The sequence below is a fragment of the Neomonachus schauinslandi genome, chromosome 8 (assembly GCF_002201575.2).
Source record: "Neomonachus schauinslandi chromosome 8, ASM220157v2, whole genome shotgun sequence".
Lineage (NCBI taxonomy): Eukaryota > Metazoa > Chordata > Mammalia > Carnivora > Phocidae > Neomonachus > Neomonachus schauinslandi.
Genome location: NC_058410.1, coordinates 28,088,020 through 28,112,436, shown reverse-complemented (window position 1 = coordinate 28,112,436; position 24,417 = coordinate 28,088,020). Strand labels below are relative to the sequence as shown.

The window sequence follows — 24,417 nt, the reverse complement described above, 5'->3', positions numbered from 1 at the left end:
TCCATGTGCAGATTCTAGAAGACAGGTTTTTTGTTTTTTGAGCATAAATTGGTGTGTATTAACCTCCTGGAACAATGTTTTTCAGAAGCAGTCACTTAGTGGGGGATTAGGCACCAAACCATTTATATTCACAATAAGGATGCTGCCCTTCTGCTGCCCTCAATTGGATAGGGCCGCCGCCCCCCCCCTCCGCCCCAAGCTCATCAAGTTCGATAAAGCAATTGCAAAGACATCTCCTCTTAGCCACCCCTTCCCCAGCCCAAATCAAAATAACGATGGACCAATCTTCCAAACACATTAAGACAAAATAAACCACCCTACAGGAAGTAGCATGACTTCAAAGTAAACAAGTTCAAGACATCTTGTCAGACTTAACCTCAGGTATTTGGCTGAAGAGATTAAGGCATTAGACTTTAGGTGCCCAAACTCTCGCTACAGAGCAGATACACTTCTAAAAACGATTGCAGGTTTTCTGGACCTTCCGCATTAAAATAAGCATACCTTCTAAATCAAAAAGTGTTGGGGGGGGGGCAGGTGGATAGGAGAATCTGGAGGTTCTTACATTTAGGGAAACAATGTTTTCCGATTATGTGTGCGTGTGTAAGCAGAAAACGCACTGCAACTGGGGAGCCTGCAATTTGAATTCTTTTTAAAATAAGAAACTGCCTCACCGCCCCCATCTCTAGTGTAGGAAGGTACCAGAAACAGTTTACCGGCCAATAATAGGAAACTAGGAGAGAAGAGAGGATTTGCAAGACAGTTTCTCAAGGAAAAAAAACTATCACGAGAGGGAAAATCGTCTTCATACATGATGGGGCCGGGAAGAGAAACTTGCTGCTTGCCCTGGAGATGTGAGCCCCTGTCCCCGAAAGTCAATGCGGAGGTCGGGGGGGCGGCGTCACCACCTGAGCCGACATTCCTTCCTACCTGGGGTAGGTGCATGGACTAAAAACAGGAACTCTGAGGACCCTTTCAAGTCAACCAATCTACGAGTCCGACGATCCCGCACACTCAGGCCCCACTTTCCTGCAACCAGCCCTGCACTCCCCACTCGGCGATCTCAGTCCGCTCGGGAGAGGGTCTTAACTGCGGACCACGGGGCGGGGGCGGCCCCCGCGCTCCGCGCGACTCTCGCGCCGGCACTCACTGCGCTACCGGCGCCTGCGACCCCGGCACCCGGTTCGACCGGGGAAGGCGCGAGGGGTGCCAGAAACGGATAATCCTGTCGGTCGCACTTGGCCGAGGACTTTCCGGCCGGCTGTTTGGTTTGGGGGATACAATTTCCCCTTTCAACTGAATTAGAGCCGGGTCGGCAGGTGGGAGGGGAGCGGCCGGCGTTTTCCAGTTCCTCCTCCCGCCCGCGCTCCCTGGCGAGTTTCCACTTGTTGTGGGAAAGTCGAGGTGGAGCGTAAGAGGGGCGACCGGAACTGGGGCCGGCCGGCCGGCCGCGGCACTCGGGCACGGTCGGCCCGGACGGCCGACGCGCAGCGGAGGGCGGAGGGCAGGCGCGCTCCGAGCACGGGTGCGCGGCGCGCGGGGCCGGCCGTTCCCGGCCGCGGTCGGGCGGAGGCGGGGACCACCGGTGCCCGGCGCGAGCCCACCCATCCGGCTCACCGCCCCCCGCCCGCGGGACCCCCGCCTGCCCCAGCCGTGCAGTCACCTGTTTCGCTCCACGCAGCGCCGTCGCCTCCCCTGTGGCTGTCGCCGCCAGCTCCTAGCTCCGCCATGGTGCTCCGATGACGCGCTTCGAGAGCCGCTCCGCCCTCTTCCTCGGCTTCGCTCCCGGCGGCCCCCCGCCTCCAGGGCCCGCGGCCCAGACAGGTGAGCGCTGTCTAGGGAGGGCGGAGGGACGAGGGCGGAGGGAGGAGGGAGCGTGAGCCTGCCGGCTGCGAGCAGCTTGAGACCGACGCGCGGGCGCGCCCCCTCGCGGGCAGGTGCGGCGTGGCAGCCGCTCCGACCGACGCTGTGGGGTGTGGGCCGCGAGAGCGGCGGGCGGAGCCAGGCACCTGGCCGGGAGCCCCTGCCCGCCCCTGAGACGGCTGCGGGCTCCTCGAGGTCTGGAGGTGGGGCGACGACGCTTAGTGGCGCCTGCGACCGGGCCGTCTGAGAATCAGCCGAAGTGACGCGAGGGCATCGGGACGCTCTGTTCCCCTCTGAACTCTGAAGCAGCCGGGTCAGTTTTGACTTGGCCAGGGCTAGAGTTCATGGTGACAGCCGCAAGTGCATGATGCCACGTGGAAAGCTGAAGTACACGCCTGGATTCCACGCTAGGTTCGGGTTCCCATCCGCGTTTTAGGACGCCATTATCTTTTCAGCAGGCCTTTGTATCTGATGAGCCCCAGGGCACACAAGTTAGTGAAACTTATGCCCGGTGATGTGGCTTCTTGTTCTTGGTTTCCAGTTAGCAACTACCTGGCGACTTCTGGCTTGCTCAGGAAGACCAGGGAAAAAAGCAATAGGCAACAATATATATACATATGTATATAAAAGAAACATTATTAGCTGAGGAGAAACTAATTTCTGCTCTATTAGGCAAATAAACGATAAGCAACAAAATGCTGAGGGGAAAAAAAGTAGCTTGCATAAATGGAAACATAAGGAACAAAACTGAGCAGTGACCAGTTCCGCCTGGTTACACAGAAATGCACTCCCACAGTCTCGGTTGGCTGAACATAACCAGGAGGTTCCCAACAATTTAAAACCCTTTCAAGGACTTCAGCAGAATCTGTTGAAGGCCCAAGAGTGCCTGGGAACAGTGTTGAGGTCTTGTTAGGGTGACAGTTCTCACCATCCTTGCATATAAACCCCGCCACTCAACTCAGGGCTGGGCTGTTTTTATTTGGTTTCCTGGTTCACTGGCTGACTTGGTAGGGGTTTTAACTAAGGGACCCTGATGCCATGGTTTGCAGTAATGTATTTTCCCTTAGTGCCATTTTTATGGTGGGTTAGGCAAACTGATCGTTTAGCTATGCGATCTTCCTAAATCACATTCACATCACTCTTAACAGATGTCTAATCAATAAAAATAAAGTACCAGGTGGGTGGAGGTTGTTGTAGACCTCAGCTTGGGTCTCAGCAAAGACATTTTTTACTACATGAAGTCATCAGAGTTTGAGACACTTTCCTATGAACATCAGAAAGATTTTCTTACTTGAATTTAAAGAGTTGAACTCTGGAAGAACATTGATTTACTCTCTACTTCAGTAAGCCAGTGAATTCTTTCTGTGATACATACACCCACCCCACCACAAAGTCAAGACTTAGTGGTGTTTGTGTGTGTCCTCTGTGGTTTGTTTTGTTTTGGGTATGTGCTTATCTCTTCTTGCATTCTTTTGCTAACTTATGTTTTAGTCTGTCACAAGTTACACAAAAATAAGTGCTATAAGAAACACACCAAAATCCAGCACTTAAGCCCTGAATTGGCTATGTGTTTCAAACTTAACCTGGTGTCTGTAACAGGGTGAGCTGTCGAACAAAAATGCGGTAAGGGACAATAGCTGTTAAATGTCACACACCACCATGTTGTACTTCGTGCTGTACTTAGCACAGAGAAGCCATCTGTCTTGAGTTCCCACACCCATCTCAAAACTCTCCGAATAATCACAGTTCCCTTTTCCAGGAGGAGGAGCTGAACCTCCTGATGCCATCAGCCCCCCACCCCTCCTGCCTCCTTTGAAACCTCATCCCTGTCTTCTCCTAAAATGCATCTCCATTCAGGGCCTCTCCCTCAACAAGTACATTTAGGGCTCTTTGATTCTGAAAATTTCTTCCCTTGACATCCCACCCACCCAAATCTATTGTCATACATTTTGTTCACCAAAGATAATAAATGTACCATTGTCTTATTATCTTTGTTTAACCAGCTTTATTAATCTTTCTTGCCTGTCTGTAAATAAACTTTCCAGGTCACAAAATCACATTTACCTATTATTATTTTTTAATCTGTTGTTCTCCTGAACTTCCTGCTGTACCAGATCCTCTGATCATCTTCCTCTTGGCTTACACCACTGGCCTGGTTTTCTCATTCCTCTGTGACCGGTCCTTTTGTCTCTGTTGCTGATTTAAATTCCTCCTTCCTCCCAAACCATCCCCAAGCCTTCCTTTTCCCAGAATTTTAGGCCCTACCTATCTCTCATAAGCCCTCACTTACTGTTATCCCCATCAAGGTGACTCCTAGATCCAGAATATATACTCCTGACCTCTGTCCTAACTTCCACCAGTACATTCTCAATGGTCTCTGCACATTTCTATCGGAATGCTCTGCCATTAGTTCATCATGTCTCAAAAAAGCTTCCCTTCAAACTTGCCTGTTTTCGAATTCTTCTCTTACTTACATAGCTTCAGCATCTATTCTTTCCTCTTCCTTGTCATCACTGCCCAAATCATAGTTCCCAAATCTTGTCAACTCGTGGTTTTAATTCTGCCCTCTCAATTCCTACTGCTCTGCTCCTGGACTCTCATTCACATCTGAATCAGTCTCTGAACCACTCTGTCCAGTTTCTGTTCTCTCTCATTTCTCCACTTCACTGGATTAATCTTCTCATAAACTACTTTACACTCACCCCTCCCTTGCTCAAAACCCTTTAACAGATTCCCCATTTCTACATAATTACATACCAACACAGCTTCCCTCCGTGACCATCCCCCATCACACCCTGAGCTCTCTCCTATCCCACTTTCCACTTTTTATTTCTAGAACACCTATTTCCAGCCAAATATGAGTTAAAATTTTTGTATGCTCTAATGTAATATAAAAGTTGTTCACTTTCTCCAGAACGTCTCGCAAATCCCCGCTTTCTGCGTTTGTTCTTGGAACTCTCTACCCTGATTGACTTCCCCAGTCCTGAGTTATTGAATTCCTTCTTTCTGATGCCCTGGTTGAGGTCTTCCTCCACGGCCCTGGCTCCCAGCCAGCTTGTCCTCTGAAGCTCTCCAGGGGTTTTGGGTTTGCATTCATCTGGCCTTTCGCATAGAGTAGGTGTGATTTGTTATTGCAGATTTGTCTCTTCAATCTGCTATGAGTTACTTGTTGGCAGGGACTTTGTCTTCTCTCTCTATACAGTGTCTATAAAGTCTGAAGTCATCAATTATTGTCCTTGTTTACAAATCGCAGATGTCCTTGATGACATAATGTGTGTTGCATGCCTTCTGAACCAGATAGGTATCATGCGTGTCTCTCCTGCTGTCACATTGCCTCACACGCAGTAGGCATTCCAGTGGTTTAACAGTAATTCCTCACTGCCAAACTGTTTTATGTAATGGCTTAGGAATGACAGAATTTGGAGAAAGAAATCAAAATATGGTTAAAAAGAAACATTAGTTCTCCTTTTCCCAGCAAATTCTGGTTTTGTTTCTCTTATGGGGCTGTCTCCACCACCCATGCATAACTGTTCTGATACAAATCATCTTTCCAGGCACAGCTCTGAACCTCGCTTCTCTGGAAAGCTTTCCTTGACCCTCCCACCCCTTGGCGGTCAGCTGTAACTGTAGCACTTACTGCATGTACTATTGTTTCTGCTTTGCCTCAATCCCACCTCTGACAGTGAACTCCAGGGGGCAAGAACTGTGTCTTGTTCATGCACCACAGGATGTAGTACCCAATAAGTATTTCATAACTACTTCTGAAGGAATGATAAGAGGTAACAGTAACAGGCAGTGTCTGATTGCTTACTATCTGCCAAGCATTGCACTAGGCATCTTGTCTGCATGATTTTATTTAAATCTTACAACAGCCCTATGAGGAAGGTGCATGACTTCCCCCATTTCAGAAGAGGAACCTGAGACTTAGAGAGGTTAATCAATCTGCCCAAGGTCAAAAGGGAAAGTGATGGTCTTGCTCCAGGCCTATGTGTCTAGACTCTTGCTACACCAAATGGAAAATGAATAGTAACCATCTTACTACCACCTCCATGGAAAGCAGCTCTCTCTATTTCTCTGTCCAGGCGTGTCTTGGAATAAGAAGGTAGGACTTGATACTACTAAATCATCTGCAGAGCTTTTTAAAAATAGGATATATGGGCCTTACCCAACGGTCATTGTTTATTACCCAAACCAATAAACACAGTTTCTCTAAGGTGGTGGCATCTGTATATTTTATTTTTATTATTTTTTTAAAGATTTTATTTATTTATTTGAGAGAGAGAGCACGAGTAGGGGGAAGGGCAGAGGGACAAACGGACTCCCTGCTAAGCAGGGAGCCCCATGCGAGTTTTCATCCCAGGACCCTGAGATCATGACCTGAGCCTAAGTCAGATGCTTAGCCAACTGAGCCACCCAGGTGCCCCTCATCAGTATACTTTAAAAAGCATCCTGGTAATTTTAATGTGAAGCTGGGTTGAGAGTCACTGTCCTAGATTGATGCCAAACGTCTTTAAAGTGAAACCTTTAATGGAACTTGGGCCATAATGGAACTGCCTTCTTTTGTGACTGAGGCCCACAGTTCTGACAAAAACCTAATGATGCTGGCCTGGGAATGTATTATGAACCATGCAGGGATAGAGGAACCCACAAAGCCCACAAAGATAAGGTAGGAGGAAGATCCCAAGGAAAGACCCTATCATTAAAGAATTGGTTGAAGATGGGTAGCTTGATCCTATGCACAATCTAAAAGAAGCACCTGGCCATTGGAACTGGGGAGATGAGGGCGCCTGGGTGGCTCAGTTGGCTAAGCGATTGCCTTCGGCTCAGGTCATGGTCCCGGGGTCCTGGGATCGAGCCCCGCGTCGGGCTCCCCCTGCTCTGTGGGGAGCCTGCTTCTCCCTCTGCCTCTGCCTGCCACTCCCCCTGCTTGTGCTCTCGCTCTCTCTGTGTCAAATAAATAAATCATCTTTAAAAAAAAAAAAAAGAACTGGGGAGATGAACTGTGGCTTAATTAAGAACTACCCTGTGTTGGGGATGCCTGGGTGGCTCAGTCAGTTAAGCGACCGACTCTTGCTTTTGGGTCAGGTTGTGGTCCCCTCCTGCTCATGCTCTCTCTCTCTAAAATAAGTAAACAAATCTTTAAAAAAACAATTACCCTGTGTCAATATGAATGAAATGACATACCATTTAATTTACACCTCATCTCCTTTGAACTTTCCCCACAGGTTACAAGAGGCAACTATCTGTCCTTGAGATTGGGATGTAAAAAAAGATGCAGCTATGTTGTTGCAAGTATCCAATGAGAAAATAAGGTGAGAACTTTCTGTGCAGTCTAATGCAATACAAGATATATCGGACCTTGATTTTCACATAGAAATAAAGATGACTCCTGTTTTCTCAAAGACTGTTATGTATGGGTCAAGTCATGATGCATGAACAGCTCTATGTTAGTTCTGTCCTGTATAATAAGCAAGTTCCTCTGTATCTAAGAATTTTGTGTTTATCTCATCCATCTAAGAGCTTCAGACTTCACCCTATTAATATGGGCAGGCTTCTAAACTATAATATTCAGCTTCAAATAAAAACATTTCCCTCAAATACGAGAACTAAACTATTAAGGAGACAGAAAATACAGTATTCTCCGCTGGGATGCTATGTGCAGACCCTCTGAGATACACAGTAGTCACTCAAGATAACTTGTGGCCTTGAGAAAAAGCACAGGGACTTTCTTTTATGTAAATTCTTCTTTTCCTTAACCCTCTCTCTTACCACTCTGGTGCCCTGAGGGACAGCTTGCAGATCACCTGTTCTTTGATTACTTGACTAGAAGACAGATTCTATTTAATAGAAGAGCGGAAGAAACAACTAGAAGTTCGACACAGTAGTTTATCTGGTTTGTCCAAACAAAATAAGAATTCTTTAGAATTTATCGAACAGTACGTTAAGAGTCTTTTTACTTTTTAGAGTAAATATGACACAATGGATAGCTTTAGAACAAGCTAACATTACTATAATTCAGACATGTGCAACTGGTACAGTTCAGTAGTACAAACACGACTCAAATGAACGTACTATGGGCCAGAAACTTAAGTTACAAAATAGAGTCAATATTACAATTAATACACATAGGTAAGTAAAAACCGCTGCTTCTCGGATTCTGCACACTTAAAAAAAAACATAAACTTCACACAACAATTGAAATTATGCATTTCAACTCAGAGTATCTTACACACACACATAAGCCTAAAAAGTTATGGTCACATTTTGGTTTTGTTCCAGTGATGCACAATCACATGAAATGTTCTATCCGTTTCGTGTAAAAGAGACATTTGGCCGAAGTGCAACAGCTGCTAAGTTAAAAATATTTCCATAAAAATGTTTAGACTAAAATAATCCCAAGCATCCTGATGTTTAGGATTATTTTTGAGAGTCCTTACAAAGAATCCTTATGAATTGTAGAAATAGAAGCAGTTAGGAAATTTCAGTGTATTTTGTCTTTTTTTTTTTTTTCTCCTTTTAACACAAGTAAACAAATACTGGATTTAAAGTGCAGCTTCTTTCTCCTCTCTCTTAGGTTCTCCCTCCCCTGCGAAGATCAGTTCTGTCTGTTAGAATCTCCACGGAAGGCTGGAAACCAACTGAGCGACAGTCAAGTCTGTGTGTCTCGGAAGTCGGTGATGGCCTTCCACAGTGTGCAAAGCATCCCTCCCCTGTTTAAAGACACAAGAACATGGGGAACAGAACACCTCATTTGAAACATTGCCCTTGATATATACAAGTGACTTCTTCGTCTCTAGCTGCTCTGATCAGAACACAGAGATCCCAAAGTCTTATGGGTCCTCATGTATTCTTTCTATGTTTTGTCATTGCCCTTCCCTGCCTTTCCTTTCCACTCCCACAGACTACCAGTTCCCAAAGCATCATTTCAGATTTTCAGCACGTTTGAAATGGGTCTTTATAGAATTCTGTGTGAGTCAGTAATGCATATGCTTGGCCTGATAGAGAAAACTATGATAAGAAACTGTATCACGTTATATGTGGTACGTGGATGGCAAATCAGCACCTATCCTATTATTTCTAATAATTTGTTTTAAAGATTTTATTTATTTGAGAGAGAGAGTGAGGGAGAGAGTGCACGAGAGGGGGTAGGGTAGAGGAAGAAGCAGACTCCCCACTGAGCAGGGAGCCCAATGCGGGACTGGATCCCGGGACTCCAGGATCATGACCCGAGCCGAAGGCAGTCGCCTAACCAACTGAGCCACGCAGGCACCCCTATTTCTAATAATTATGGCACAATCATGAACTAAATGAGAGCATTTGTTTAAGGCAGCTTTAAAATAACTGCATGGCCTCAGTCTACTCTATTATCAAGAAATTCTTTGAGTTGATTTGCATTTACTAATATAGAAATAGTGGTTTTAAGAGTGCCCAGTAATAGCTTGGCGCAACAAACTCAGTTTACTCAAAGCAAATGCAAACCAGAGAACGGGGCCCAGGACTGCTGAGATGGTTAGATCTGGTGAGGGGCCCAGCCAGGGCAGGAACCCAGACTTCTCAGCCCAGCGCTCTTTCCATCATGAAAAAGGAAGAGAAAGAAAAGTGGTACCTTAGTCTGAGGCATTTTAAATCATCACGTGTAACATAGTAGAGAACATCCTCTAGTGAATAATCCTCAGCCAAAAACTGTGGAGAAAGTAAAATATGCACAAAAATAAGATGTTTTATACACCATTAATAAATAGTAAACTCCATAATATAAACGTTGGCAATAATTTAAAAATGAATCTAAAAGGAAGTCTACCAGAAACATAATCTTTTGGAAAACAAACAAACAAAAAAACATAATCTTCTGGAATTATTAGGAAAAAGTCCTTCCTGTTACAAAATAATTACAAAGAAATACATCCATATGACTTCCAAATGCATAAAGATTACAAGCAACACAATTTCTGATAGGCCTTCTAATGAACAGATAAAACTCATTTGTAGTTACATCTGCTGTTCATAACATTTATATATTTTACTTATTTAAATTCAATTAGTTAACATGTAATGTATCATTAGTTTCAGATGTAGAGTTCAGTAATTCATCAGTTGCATATAACACCCAATGCTCATTACAATACGTGCCCTCCTTAATGCACATCACCTTGTTACCTCATCCCCCTCCCCCAACAATGTTTATATTTGAGAGGTTTGTTGCTGTGTAGCTTTATTTTTCTCAAGTGGATTAAAAAGTGTTCCTGGAAAGGTATTGTTTACACTTAATTTCTGGACTTATTTTTCATAGCTAATAAAAGGTACTTTTTAAAAATAATTACTATAAAATCAGAGTCCTAAATTTAAACTGAAGCTATAATTTTAAATAAAAAAAAGTCAATGATTTAGTGGATCATCAATTACTACTCCTTAATTGTGGAGTCTTAGTTTGAGGAATAAATATTTCAGAGAACTTGAATGGATGCATCATTCTCCATAAGCAAGAGAGCTGTTTAAATTTATGTAGCAGTAACTTGTTCAATTCAGATTTCTAAGGAAACCCTAAATATTATTTAGTAGCCCAATGAATTATCAAGTAAAGAGAAAAAAAAATCTGTATTCTTAGTTACTTAAAAAATTTAAACACAAAACTAAAGCTAGTTTAATATTGTATTGGGGCCCTTTCTATAAAATAATAAAAAATACAATCTCTTTTTGTGTGTATGTGTGTATACATGTATGTAATCTTCAAACATAAGTGCTACTTCTGCTGATTACCAAAGTCTGTGAGGAGCAGAGGGGAATTAGGTTATTACAGATTTGAAAGTGTTCCTGACACAAGTTGACAGACTAGATCTATTTTATTAAATATCAATAAATAGCCACTGCCCAGTAGAGTCTAATAATGTGAGAGAACTAAAATGTTAAACAAAAGAGAGAATTAGAAACTTTACAATTTTAGTTTTGTCTTGATTTTTCCACTCTTCCTTATTTTCAGTTCAAAAATATAAAAACTCCTCAGGGGTCCTGGACCACAGAGCTTTTGCCCGCCTCATTGTTTTTGCACATACAGCAGCCCGACCCCTGAATGATTTTTCCCTCCTCACTCCCCTCCCCAAATACACATACAGATGGCTTGGTTTATTCCTACGTATGCCTTTAGATTTCAGCTCATTCACCACCTTCGGCGAGAACCTTCCCTAACCTCTTCCTCTCTCTGTCTCCTAACACTTGATTACCTTTCTTTCACGGAGTTTATCAGGGTATCATTACGCTTTATCTGTGGAGTTATTTGATGACCATCTGCCGACCCTAGTCTGTAAGCCACAGGGGGGCTCACCAGTGTATATGCCCTGTGCCTCGCACACAGTAGGCACGCAATAATATGGGGTGAAAGAAAAGCTTGTCCCACGGATAGTTTTCTTTACCCGACTTATAGTGTCTTCATCAGCTCCCTTTTCTCTCAGCCACTCAGTAAGTTCAGACTCTTCAGTATTTGTGCCAGGAGAACCCCGGGGGCATATGGGCAATCCAGGAATATCTAGGACAGAATTGGGAAGGGAGGGATATTCTTAGCTTCTCCTTACAGCGGCCATCTGAGACCTCCGCAGTCAACAGACATTTATTAATACTTTAGAAGATTTTGCTCTATCAGAAAATAATAGAAACAGTCAAGATTGGCAGTATAAATGGTAATATAAACAAAACTCTTGAAGACTACTGATAAATGGAGAGGCAGAAGCAATAATGTAATGATATTCCCACCTCATACTTTCATATCAATTATATAGTTTCTTAGAATAAACTAGTTTCACCAAAATTGTACTGTGGGTTTTTCATGTGACAAACACGAGCATAATTAGCCAAAAACTATATAATCATATAATAATCTCTTTTTTCACTATTTGCAATAATATGGAAAAAAAAACACCCCAGGATATACAGAATACAAATGCATAAATGGCCAAAAATAGTATTTTATTCTAGTAGTCTCATTTGAACATTACAAAAAAATTACAACCAAAAAAGTGTTAGAGCCCTATTTACCGCAACTAATCTCAGGAAAAGATGACCATGAATCATCTTATTTGAAATTAAGTTATATCGAAATTATAGTTTGCTGCAATTAAGAATTGGGTATTTCTTAAAAGCAATTTCTGCTTGTAATCGTGGCACAAGTGACAGATGCCAATTAAACCATGAAATAAAACTGCCTGTTGGCTTTCTACCCTTTTTGTGGCAGCCTGGTTTAACAGTATCACTTTAAAATTTCCTACTATTCACCTATTGGTTGGGACTTAAGCTTCAGGTGTTTAATTTCTTGGTCTTTTTCTTCAATAGCTCGATGAAGTAGTGCTTGTAATTCTTTCTCTTTCCGAACCAATTCTTCCAGTAATCTGTAAAAGAAAATTATATTGGTTGACAGGATAATAAAGCTGGAGCAGCCAGAGTGACCTTCTAGATCTGGACTTTTCAAGCTCTAAGGAACATAGACATCCCTGGGATTTTATTGCAATGCAGATTCTGATCCAGTAATTTTGGGGGTAGGTCTGAGATTCTGCATTGCTTCTTTTTTTTTAAGTTTATTTATATATATTTTTTAGTAATCTCTATACCCAACATGGGGCTTGGACTCACAACCCAGAGATCAAGAGTCGCATGCTCTTCCAACTGAGCCAGCCAGGTGCCCCACGATTCTGCATTTCTAATGAGCCCCTCCAGGTGATACTCATGTTGTGGGTCCATAGACCCCCATGTTGAGTAGTGAAGTTCTAGAAGGCTTGTACTTCCAGACAAGAATTCACCACCCCAATTGTCTGCCAAAATCTTCAGAGATATTTTATTGTTTCTTTTTATGACCATAAATGGCAAATAAATAAAGTAAAATAAAATATATATGTTAACAGAGCTGTATTTTACATGTATGACCCTTCATCAAAAAAAGTTGATGATGAATGATATAATAATCAATGCAAAGCAGAAAGGCAGTCATTTTTTTAACTGAAAATTTGAGAAATAAACTATAGGTGAGGTCCCCTATAGTACTCAGTAAATGGTAATGGTTGTTGCTAGGATTGTTGAGGATGTTACTATTATTCCTCTCCCTTCTAAGGGGACTGGTGAAGTGGGTAAAAGGATAGCTGTGTTCCTGGTACACTCAGTTCTTAGTTGGCATCTGATGTATTCTCCAAAGAAACAAGGAGAAACTAACATATCCTTTATATCAGTTCTTATTCATGAAAGGTTCACTATGCAACTTCAAGAGCCAACTGGTGTCCTACTCACCATTTCTAACGCTGTTCTCTGAAAAAATACTCCAAGTTAGAAAGGGAGGTGCTCTGATTTTTTTTTTTTTAAAGATTTTATTTTTATTTGACAGAGAGACATACAGCGGGAGAGGGAACACAAGCAGGGGGAGTGGGAGAGGGAGAAGCAGGCTTCCCGCCGAGCAGGGAGCCCGATGCGGGACTCGATCCCGGGACTCCAGGATCATGACCTGAGCCGAAGGCAGTCGCTTAACCAACTGAGCCACCCAGGCGCCCCCTACATATTTTCTTTTTATCTTTAAAAGTCATGCTAAGCGAAATATGTCAGTCAGAGAAAGACATGTATCATATAACCTCACTGATATGAGGAATTCTTAATCTCAGGAAACAAACTGAGGGTTGTTGGAGTGGTGGGGAGTGGGAGGGATGGGGTGACTGGGTGATAGACACTGGGGAGGGTATGTGCTATGGTGAGCGCTGTGAATTGTGCAAGACTGTTGAATCACAGACCTGTACCTCTGAAACAAATAATACATTATACGTTAAAAAAAAAAAAAGAAGAAGATAGTAGGAAGGGAAAAATGAAGGGGGGAAAATCGGAGGGGGAGACGAACCATGAGAGACTATGGACTCTGAGAAACAAACTGAGGTTCTAGAGGGGAGGGGGTGGGGGGATGGGTTAGCCTGGTGGTGGGTATTAAAGAGGGCACGTTCTGCATGGAGCACTGGGTGTTATGCACAAACAATGAATCATGGAACACTACATCAAAAACTAATGATGTATGGTGATTAACATAACATAATAAAATAAAATTTAAAAAATAATAATTAAAATAAAATAAAGGGGACTAATATAACACTGTATATTAGCAACTGGAATGAAAATAAAAACTTAAAAAGAGTATTAATACATGAATAAATAAGTAAATATTTATTAAAAAAAAAAAAAGCCAGAACTTAACTTTGGAAGCAGAGTGCTGACAGGTCACTTCATTTGTCCCAAATCCTGCTCCCCCAAATTATTTATTTACCTAGTCCACCAGTTTTATTTTCACTTTGTCTTCAGTTAAGAGGGAAGTTCTTCAAAATTAAGGCAATTGCCTGCCTTTCTGTTCCAGAAAACTTTGGCAAGCATCTGCTCTGAGGTCAATTTTTTAACTCAGATGGGTGGGGGTGGGTAATTCCAGAATCGTATGATAGATAAGCAGTCAGCTCTGTGTTGGTTACATTTTAGCTAGCTCTGCATTACTGTCCTACAACACTGTCTCAACCACTGGTGTGAAATGCATTATTTCCAGAACATTTTACGTAAACATACCCCGAAATATAAGTAAAACATACATTCTAAAGCCACCGTGTTATTTTCTCTATTTGGTATTATTATTGGTGATCTAGTAATCAAGAGCTGGATAAACCTGATTTACCTTCATCAGTGATTATCTAAATATAAGCTTAAGATTTCTAACATGAGGGCTATAGCCTTCCTAAAAACATACTAACATTTCCTCTAAGTTTATTTTGCCATATATGAACTTTTTTTAAAAGGACTTATTTATTTTATTTTTTAAAACATTTAAAAAAATATTTTATTTATTTGACAGAGAGAGAGAGTGAGCACAAGCAGAGGGAATGGCAGGCAGAGAGACAGGGAGATCTGCTGAGCCGGGAGTCCCATGCGGGACTGGATTCCAGGACCCCGGGATCATGACCTGAGCTGAAGGCAGATGCTTAACCGAATGAGCCACCCAGGTGTCCCATATTTATTTATTTTAGAGAGAGAGAGAGAGTGTGTGTGTGTATGGCGGGGGGAGGGGCACAGGGTGAGAATCTTCCAGCCGACTCCCCACTGAGTGAGGAGCCTGAGGTGGAACTCGCTCTCAGGACCCTGAGATCATGAGCTGAGCAGAAACCAGGAGTGGGAAGCTCAACCGACAGAGCCACCCAGGCGCCCCAGTAATGTATGAACTTCTATATATCAAATAATATTCAACTGAAAATGATACAGACATGATCAGTCTCTCATTTCTGCTGCTTAGTACCAGTACGAAGGCAGCTACCTTTTTCTTACATCACGGGTGAGGTGAATCTTGTGCCTCGTCTCCTTTCTCTGGGGGCGACAGGGAGGAGGAGCTCTGGGAGATATTACTCGAAACAGAAAAAGGAGCCTCATAATCTCGTAGATGTCACGGATGTAAGGGTAAAGAGGTAGGGAAAAAACATGAACGTGGGCTGCTGTGAGAAATGCAACAACACACTCAAGAAATACGGCAATTCGTAGCCCTTTCAACAGACGTGCGGGAAGGAGGCCCGCCGCCCTCAGAAGAGCGGCCCTTCCCGCCTGCAGACGGCGCAGGCGCGCAGACAGAGGGCGGGGACAGGATGGAAACCGGGGTGACTCAATCGGTGTAAGGAGAGAAGGAAGAGGCTGCACTCAGCTGAGGCAGGTTCTATTGACACAAGCCAGGGCATATAGACAGAAGGTTTGAAGGCCAGAGAAACAAATATACCAGCTCATTGGTAAATGAAGTAGCTTTATTGCCTGTATAATTCTGACCATGGGTGGAGGAGGAGTTTGGGGGTCGGACCCAAACAGTAACGAGTGAACATTCCTCCTCCAGAGATCAGAGAGGGGTATAAAAAACAACTCCTTCTAGGATTGGGTGACAGAGAGAGTAAACTAAAAAACAGGACTAAAATTAACAACTACTATAACGGATGCAGTGTCATGACTGGGGTATTGCTTGAGGAAATGAGGTACACCAAGGATGTCACGGGAGAAGTCTCAGAGGAGGAAAGACACAAAGTCTTCCACTAAATAGTAGCGATGCCAAGTAAGAGCTGGGTTTCCAAGGACAAGATTAGGATCTGGAGGTCAGAAAGCCATTTTCCCCCTTATTCAGAAAGATTTCTCTATGTAAACCGTAGATGGTATGTATGGATTTACTCAATCATGCAACCAAAATTCATGTTTCTGAATACAACATGAGCTTTGTACTACTTGTACTAAGCTCGATATTCAAGCTTAACTTTAAAAACTTAAACTTATGACAAGAAATAAAATGTTTTATCTTCCTGGTGAACAAGATTTTTAACTAAATATTTGAACAACTGTTATTGATTCACTCCAAAAAAAAAAAAGGGTTCACTATAAACCCAGAGTCGTAAAGTCAGTTGCTCACATGTCAACTGTAGTCAGCACAGGAAGCTATAAATCAGAGACTCAGACCTTGAACGGTGCCAACCTCTGTGAAGAACAGGAAATATTTACTCTTCACTTAATAACCTGATCATGTGGATTCTATGTCACCAAATTCTCAAAGAAAAATTAAAGTTCAGATATGAAAGCGCATATTCAAAATAAAATAGGATCATAAATGTAGTCAACTGATCATCCTTTCAAGGTTCTTTTTAGAAAAGCAAAGCTTTAGCACTACTAAATTTATTCTCAAGAACAGAGATCTTCCTCTTCTAAAAGAACTTGATATTCCAAATCATGGGCTTTCAAGAACATGGATTTCCTGTCTGTCTTTCAGCTGCTTCTGGGATGGTACACGATGCTCTGAGTCTGTGTCCAAGACAGTCTCTGAGGTTACAACTACTTTGAAAATCTCAGTGTACTTGGAGATAAAGCAGAGATCAAAGAATGGTGCTGAACAAGGCTTGAATTGGTAGAGCAGAAAATGATTTTGACTAAAGAGACTAAGACAAATCTCTCTTGTTTGATAAAGAAAGATATCAAACCAAGTTTATGTGAATGGGATAAAGGAATCATTTTGTATTCTCTGGACCAAACTTTAATTTTTTTTGAGGGGGTGGGGGAAAGGGAGAGAGAAAATCTTAAGCAGGCTCCATGCTCAGTGTGGAGCCCAGCACAGGGCTTGACCTCACGACCCTGAGATCATGACCTGAGCCAAAATCAAGAGTTGGATGCTTAACTGACTGAGCCACCCAGGTGCCCCATCTGTGGACCAAACTTTAAAATAGACCCAAAACACATGCACTTATATAAAAGGAAGGGAAAGGAACCCCACCCACATCAGAATAGGACTTACCGATTAGTTTCTATTTTCATCCTTCCAAGTTGCACATTGAGGGACCGGTGAGCATTTTGGGAGTCATGGGATACAGTAGAACTGAGCGTGCTCACCCCTGAGGTAGCCACAGCATCTTCAATGACAGCATGAGGTCTTCGGACAGTTTGGTTCGAAGGCCGTTCCTCATGGTCATCTTCTGCATCCAAGTCTTCTTGATCAGCGGTGTCACTCTCAGACGCGAGGCTGAAATGTGGCCTCAGTTCTGTTAGGCGTAACACCAACAACAGTGTTAATGACATATGACTGACTGCTGTAACTTCTTCTGACATGAATGTCCTCTCCCCTGCTATCAATAAGATATGTGTTCCAAACTGCTTTTCCAAATGTAGGGATGGATTTCTGGGCATTAATTTACAGTTTTTGTTCCAGTGTATCTGCAAAATTCACAGGATGTATTGACGCAGAATGACCTAATTCAAACAAGAAAAATGGCCACACCACACAGGAGGTATGTGGGAAAGGGTTCCTGGGTGGCTCAGTTGGTTAAGCGTCTGCCTTCGGCTCAGGTTATGATCCCAGGGTCCTGGGATCGAGCCCCACGTTGGGCTCCCTGCTCAGCAGGGAGTCTGCTTCTCTCTCTCTGCCTCTCCCCTTGCTCACGCTCACACTCTCTCTGTCAAATAAATAAATAAAATAAAGAGATATGGGGGGGGGATGTGTGGGTGGCTCAGTCATTAAGCGTCTGCCTTTGGTTCAGGTCATGATCCCAGGGTCCGGGGATCGAGTCCTGCATCAGGCTCCTTGCTCAGCAGAAAGCCTGCTTCTCTCTCTGCCGCTCCCCCCTGCTTGTGCTCTCTCTCTCTCTGACAAATTAAAAAAAAAAAAAAAGATGGGGGAAAATGCTAAAATCAGAAAGGCAATTATGTAAAAACCTGTTAACATAAACATTTGTTTATACAAGTAAAATTCATTTTTTATATTATGTAATATCTGGCAACTATTAACTCACTTAGAAATGAGGAAACTGAGATATAGTGAGATTATCTAAATAAAAGTAAATACACAGAATACTTTTTGCCCGTAATGGTCAAAGTGTAAGGGGATGGAGGGGGTCCTGAAAATGCAACATGTGCTTATATTCACTCTAGTAAGACTGGTTTTGACTATTGGCTTGATTCTTTTTTTTAAGATTGTATTTATTTATTTGACAGAGAGGGACAGCGAGAGAGGGAATACAAGGTGGGGGAGTGGGAGAGGGAGAAGCAGGCTTCCTGCCGAGCAGGGAGCCCGATGTGGGGCTCGATCCCAGGACCCTGGGATCATGACCTGAGCCGAAGGCAGATGCTTAACAACTGAACAACTCAGGCGCCCCTACTGGATTGATTCTCAGTATGAGTCCTACTCTACCCTGTTGACTAACCACTGAAATTTTAAAGTGTAAAAGTTGTAAGTCTCCAACTTAAATACATCGCATGAGTTCATCAGCATGTCACTTCACAACTTGGATGGTATCTTCCCATAGAAAACAATACTATAAATTGTGATTATGTTCTCAAGATGGACAAGAAAAAGGAATTACACTCATAATCTAAATAAAATCAGGGTAGCAGAAATACTGGATCTTGACTCCATATGCTATGGCACATCATGAAAGGCATGGAGAGTCCCTGCAGAAGAAAAGCACATTCATACAAGATTTTGCATTGATATCCTGCGGGCTCACAGACTCCCTGAAGCCTGTCCAAAGAGTCCATGAACCCACAGGTTAAGAGCCCCTGGATGGGGAGATGGCTCCAGGGGGAGTGACAGAAGTCCCCATCCCACCACCACTAGCCACCAGGGCAAGGCAACCAAAGACTGACTAGCTAACAAATCCTCCAGGTAACTTTTCTTTCCTTACCTAATTGGACCTGTGTATGGTATTTTCTTCTAAAGCTCTGGTTGCTGCTTTTCTTCAGATCTCTCTCTCTCTCTTTTTTTTTAATCTACCATCTGCCCCTTAAAAGCTGGAACCTGGAATTCTATCCTTCACTTTTTTATATCTCTACTTACTCTCCTGTTGCTAAGCTCATTGAAATCTATCAAGGCTAAGTACTTGTAATGTGTCGATGACAAACTCTATTTCTAGCCCTGATCCTGTTACATCCAATACTTCCTAGCTATTCTTGCTGGGCAGGCACTTCAGATTCAACCATCTAAAAAAAACCCCTCATCTCTTGCTCATAACAAAAATCAGGGTGCCCTTCTTCAGGGGCCGGGTTTATGGAGCTCTGCCTTCCTTGATCTCTCTTGTTTTTCTTACTTCTTATTGTAGTAAAAAATGCATGACATAATATTTACCACTTTCACCATTTCTACGTATCCAGTTCAGCAGCATTAAGTATATTTAGATTATACTCAAGCACTCTCTAGAGCTAGTTTTAAAGTTGCAAACTTTTTGTAAGTTTCATCTTGCAAAACTGAAACTCTGTACTCATTAAACACCAACTCCCCCTTTCCCCCTACCCCCTGTCCTTGGCAACCACCATTCTACTTTCTGTTTCTGTGAGTTGGACTACTCTAGATACCTCATATAAGTAGAATCATTCAGTATCTGTCTTTCTGAGACTGGCTTATTACTTCACTTAGCATAATGTCCTTAAGTAGCATGTTTCAGAGTTTCCTTCCTTTTTAAGGCTGAATACTATTCCATTGCATGGATAGACCACATTTTGATTATCCATTCATTCGTCAGTGGACACTTGCGTTGGTTCCACCTCTTGGTGTATGGTAAATAATGCTGTTATGAATGTGGGTATGCAAATCTCTCTTTGAGATCCTGCTTTCAATTCTTTCTTTGGATATATATCCAGAAGAGAAACTGCGGGATCGTATGACAATTCTAGTTTTACATTTTTTGAGGCGCCATGATGCTATTTTCCATGGTGGCTGTGCTGTTTGATAATCTCACCAAGAGTATACAAGGGATCTAGTTTTTCCACATCCTTGTTCTTTATCTCTTTTTTTTTTTTTTAAGATTTTATTTATTTGACAGAGAGAGACACAGCGAAAGAGGGAACACAAGCAGAGGGAGTGGGAGAGAGAGAAGCAGGCTTCCCGCTGAGCAGGGAGCCCGATGCGGGGCTCGATCCCAGGACCCTGGGATCATGACCCAAGCCGAAGGCAGACGCTTAACGACTGAGCCACCCAGGCACCCCCTTGTTCTTTATCTCTTAAGGTTAACCAAGCCCCACCTCTACTCTGCTTTCTACATTATCTCTTTCCAAAATTCCATTTCCTAACTCATCTACAGTGGGAGGGCCTCAAAATCAGGTGTTTTCCTTCTACAAATCCAGAACCTAGTACAGGGGTTAGGACATATTAGCCTCTCAAAAAAATGTTGACGGAATGGAAGAGTTATATTGCTAGGATTATTCGTATTTATAAGGGAACAAAATAATTTTTAAAAATCTTACTTTTCAAATAACTTAGGGGCGCCTGGGTGGCTCAGATGGTTAAGCATCCAACTCTTGATTTTGGCTCAGGTCATGATCTCAGGGTCCTGAGATGGAGCCCTGCATCTGGCTCTGCGCTCAGCCGGGAGTCTGCTTGAGATTCTCTCTCTCCCTCTTCCTTTGCCCTCCCTCTCCCCACTCCTACTCTCTCTCTCTCTAAAATAAATAAATAAATCTTAAAAAAAACAAGAAAAAATAATTTAAGGAAGTGCAGTTCTAGCTTAAGTTAGAATATAAGCTTAGGCCTTTTATAATTTTCTAAAATTATTCTTCAATTTCTTTTATGGTATCCAAACTGAAATTTTCAAAACAATTAAAAAGTTTTGTTGTGCTGTTGACTATCATCTCACTTTTGGGGAGGGAAACTTTCTGATATTTATTATTGTATTTAAATACCCCCTTATATAGCCCTAACGCTGTATACTTTATCATTTTATGTATGTATAAACGACTGAAAAATTCTCTCAAATAATTTGAAGAAAGTAGAAAATGGTAAGTAAATGCAATACTTTGTTATTTTGGTCTTTTGTGGTGGCTCCCATCATCAAATTACACACTGTAAAATATGCAAGTGAGATGGAGCATCTGGTCTTTGTCCTCAAAGAGGTAACAACCTAAAGGAGAGCTAGAAGGAATATACAGTAGAGCCATAAGAGCAGGTACAAAGATGACATGAAATTATAAGCACAAATTAATGCAGCTAAAAATATCTTAGATGATCTCAGTTATAGACCTAGTTCATATGTAATTCACGTGTGCATGTATTAAGAATGCTAAGAGGTAAATAAAGCACATTTGCAATAACTAAATTCAGTGGTGGTTTACTCATGGATTGATTCATGGAAGCAGAAGAGCCTAAGCAGGATTCTGGAGGAGGAGAACACCTTGCTTGTGGGGAAAGGGGCAGAGGCATTTGAGAGAAGGAAGTTCAAATGATGGTCCAGAGCCCCCTGAGAAGAATGGAAGGCAGAACGGACTGTCAGGAGAGAGCCAAGTGTCAGGAGAAAACCAGGGACCTGGGGGTTGGAGGGGGGAGCTGTAATGAGCGGGTAGTATTTAAGCCCATGTGTGGGAATTGAGAGCTGGTGCCTGTTTCTAATACAGCAAGATGGAATCAAACAACAATACTATTCCCACTTCCCTACCCCCAGCCACCACCCCAACTAGTTCTTTCCCCAGAGGGAAATAACCAGACCCAGCTTCTTTAACACAGGGTATTTCTGATACCAAAGATCACAATCCTTGTCAGTGTAGTGTATGACTCCTGCCTTAAGCTCAGATGGTACAGAATGCTGGTCATTTTACTTTAATGTGGACACCAGGCACATGAGTAGTTCAGCTGAACTGGTAATAATATCAAGTGCTTTAGCATTAAAAATTATTGCTAATGTAGTCAGTATGCCTACATTATCAATTCTCTCTTGGCACTGCCAACATGGTCTCTATGCTCAGCATTTCTCCATCTGGTTACCCACAGCCAGACTGTAACAGCAGATATTCAGTGTTGCCAATCAGGGCAAAGCTGATTCCTGATGACAAGTGAGAAAAGAGCCTGAGGAAAAAAAACTCTTAAGGGGCTTGCACTGTACTCTGTGTTCTGTGTGTTCTTTTTGGGAGAAAGATTGAACACTTTTTAATTTTTTACTTTTTATTTTTGAAATAATGGCAGAATAACAAAAAGTTGTAAAAATGGCACAGAGAGTTCCTGTATACCCTTCAGCGGCTTGCCCTAAACTTGACATCTTCTACAACTGTGGCGCTAGGACCCAACCCGGGGAAATTGACTTTGCTACCATAACACTAAGTAATCTACAGACCTTGTTGAATTTCACCAGGTTTCCCACTGATGCCCTTGTTCTTTTTTATTTTAAGATTTTATTTATTTGACAGAGAGAGAGAGCACACAAGCAGGGGGAGTGGCAGGCAGAGGGAGAAGCAGGCTTCCCGCTGAGCAGGGAGCCCTACGTGGGGCTGGATCCAGGACCCCAGGATCATGCCCAGAGCCAAAGGCAGATGCTTAACTGACTGATCCACCCAGGCACCCCTGATGCCCTTGTTCTGAACCAGAATCCCACACTGCATTTGGTTATCATGTCTCCTTAGTCTCTTCCAGACTGAGACAGTACCCAGGTATTTCTTTGTCTCCCACGACCTCTACACTTTCGAGGAGTATTGGTCAGTTATTTTGTACTATGACCCTCATTTGGCATTCACCAATGTCTTGTCATGATGAGGTTGAGGCTATGCATTTTTGGCAAGAATAGCACAAAGGCGATGTTGTGCACTACTAAATGAATCATATCAGGAGGTACAGGATGCTGATGTGTCTTATTCCTAGCGATGCTTACCTTGATCATTTGGTACAGGAGGTGTCTGCCAGTTTCCTCCACTGTAAAGTCACTGTTTTCCCTTTGAGATTAGTAAATATCTTGTGGGCAGATACTGTGCAGCCATTCAAATATCCTGTTTCTCGTTACTCTTTTGCTTACTAATTTTAGCAGCCATCGATGCTTCTTGCCTGCAATAATTATTACTGTGGTGTTTGCCTAATGGTGCTTGTCTATTTCCCTCATACCTTTTACATTTATTAACTGGAATTCTATAACAAAGACCTGGCTCTTCTCCTCCATATACTTATTTATTCAATTATTTATATCAATATAGACTTACAGATATTTAGTTTATTCTATGTACTATAACCCAAGGCTATCATTATTTTATTTTATTGCCCAAATTGTTTTGGCTTAGATTTTTGGGAACTCCTTCAAATGGGTGTGGTCTCCAGTGTCCTTTCAAAAAGCCTCCATCTTTTTTGGCATCACAGGATGTTCTAGGCTCATGTGTATTTTCCCTGCCCCAGGCCTGGAATCAACCATCTTTCCAGGGAGCACTGATTCCTTTTATTGGAGGATGGTGTTTAGATACTAAGATCTAGGTCCTCTCTGCGGACAGACCTAGGACATGTATGCACTGCTGTTGGCATACTTTTAAATTTGTGGTTTTCTTTTGAGTGTCTTTCAAAATTTGGTAGGCTAATTGTAGTGTTTTGTTACCTAGAAGGAATTTTTATCAGGGGAAGATGAAGACAGGCATTTTTAATGCTTGTTTGAAGGTTTAAGTTTCTTTGAATCTCAATCATATCTTTAGGGACATTCAGAAATTAGATGGAACTCTCAAGTGCTTGAAATCCATTCCTCTTGTTTGCACATTTCATCATTTATACATTGGTATACAAATGCATACGGTCTTCCCCTATCCTAGGAGGAATATAAAAGATACTTTCTCCACTAATTTTCTACTTAAAAAAAATGCTTGCAAACAGTAATTTGGGTTTTTCATCTGAGACTCCTAATGGCCTCAAAGAAACCAATTTCACAGTGAAAGGACAAATGGCTTTCCTTAGCAAACCGTCTTCATAAAGAACATGCCTTGTTCCACACATGGGTTGGGTGAAAGCAGTGCTTACCCCCCACCAACGGGACCCCCACCCAAGCAGAAGATGTGCCTCTCTGCACTCTCCCTAAACTTACCAGTGTTTCAACTACGGTGTGATGATCAGTGTGCTTTCTAAACTTCCAATTTGGGAAGAATATTACATTTACAGTAACATCGCAAAGGTCATACAGAGAATTCCCATATACCTTCCAGTTCCCTCAGTACATCTTATATAACTGGTATACTCATCAAAACTAAGAAATTAACAGTGGTACAATACTATTAACTAAACTACAGACATTATTCAGATTACACAAATTTTTCACTGATTTTTTTTTTTCTATTCCA

General features: G+C 42.4%; 2 protein-coding genes across 2 annotated transcripts in view; both read right to left on the bottom strand.

Moving 5' to 3' along the window:
* The window catches only part of MAP7 (microtubule associated protein 7), a 172,525-nt gene extending 170,798 nt beyond the window's left edge, over positions 1–1,727 (bottom strand). The window contains exon 1 of the mRNA XM_021693162.2: positions 1,661–1,727. Within this exon, the coding sequence (XP_021548837.2) occupies positions 1,661–1,727 (67 nt within the window). The remainder of the gene's footprint in view (positions 1–1,660) is intronic.
* Positions 1,728–7,737: 6,010 nt separating this feature from the next.
* The window catches only part of MAP3K5 (mitogen-activated protein kinase kinase kinase 5), a 189,932-nt gene continuing 173,252 nt past the window's right edge, over positions 7,738–24,417 (bottom strand). Inside the window, exons 26-30 of the mRNA XM_021693127.2 lie at positions 17,159–17,402; positions 12,124–12,236; positions 11,268–11,380; positions 9,467–9,543; positions 7,738–8,570 (exon numbers count right to left, since the gene is read on the bottom strand). Coding sequence (XP_021548802.1) covers positions 8,510–8,570; positions 9,467–9,543; positions 11,268–11,380; positions 12,124–12,236; positions 17,159–17,402 — 608 coding nt within the window. The 3' untranslated portion in view covers positions 7,738–8,509. The remainder of the gene's footprint in view (positions 8,571–9,466; positions 9,544–11,267; positions 11,381–12,123; positions 12,237–17,158; positions 17,403–24,417) is intronic.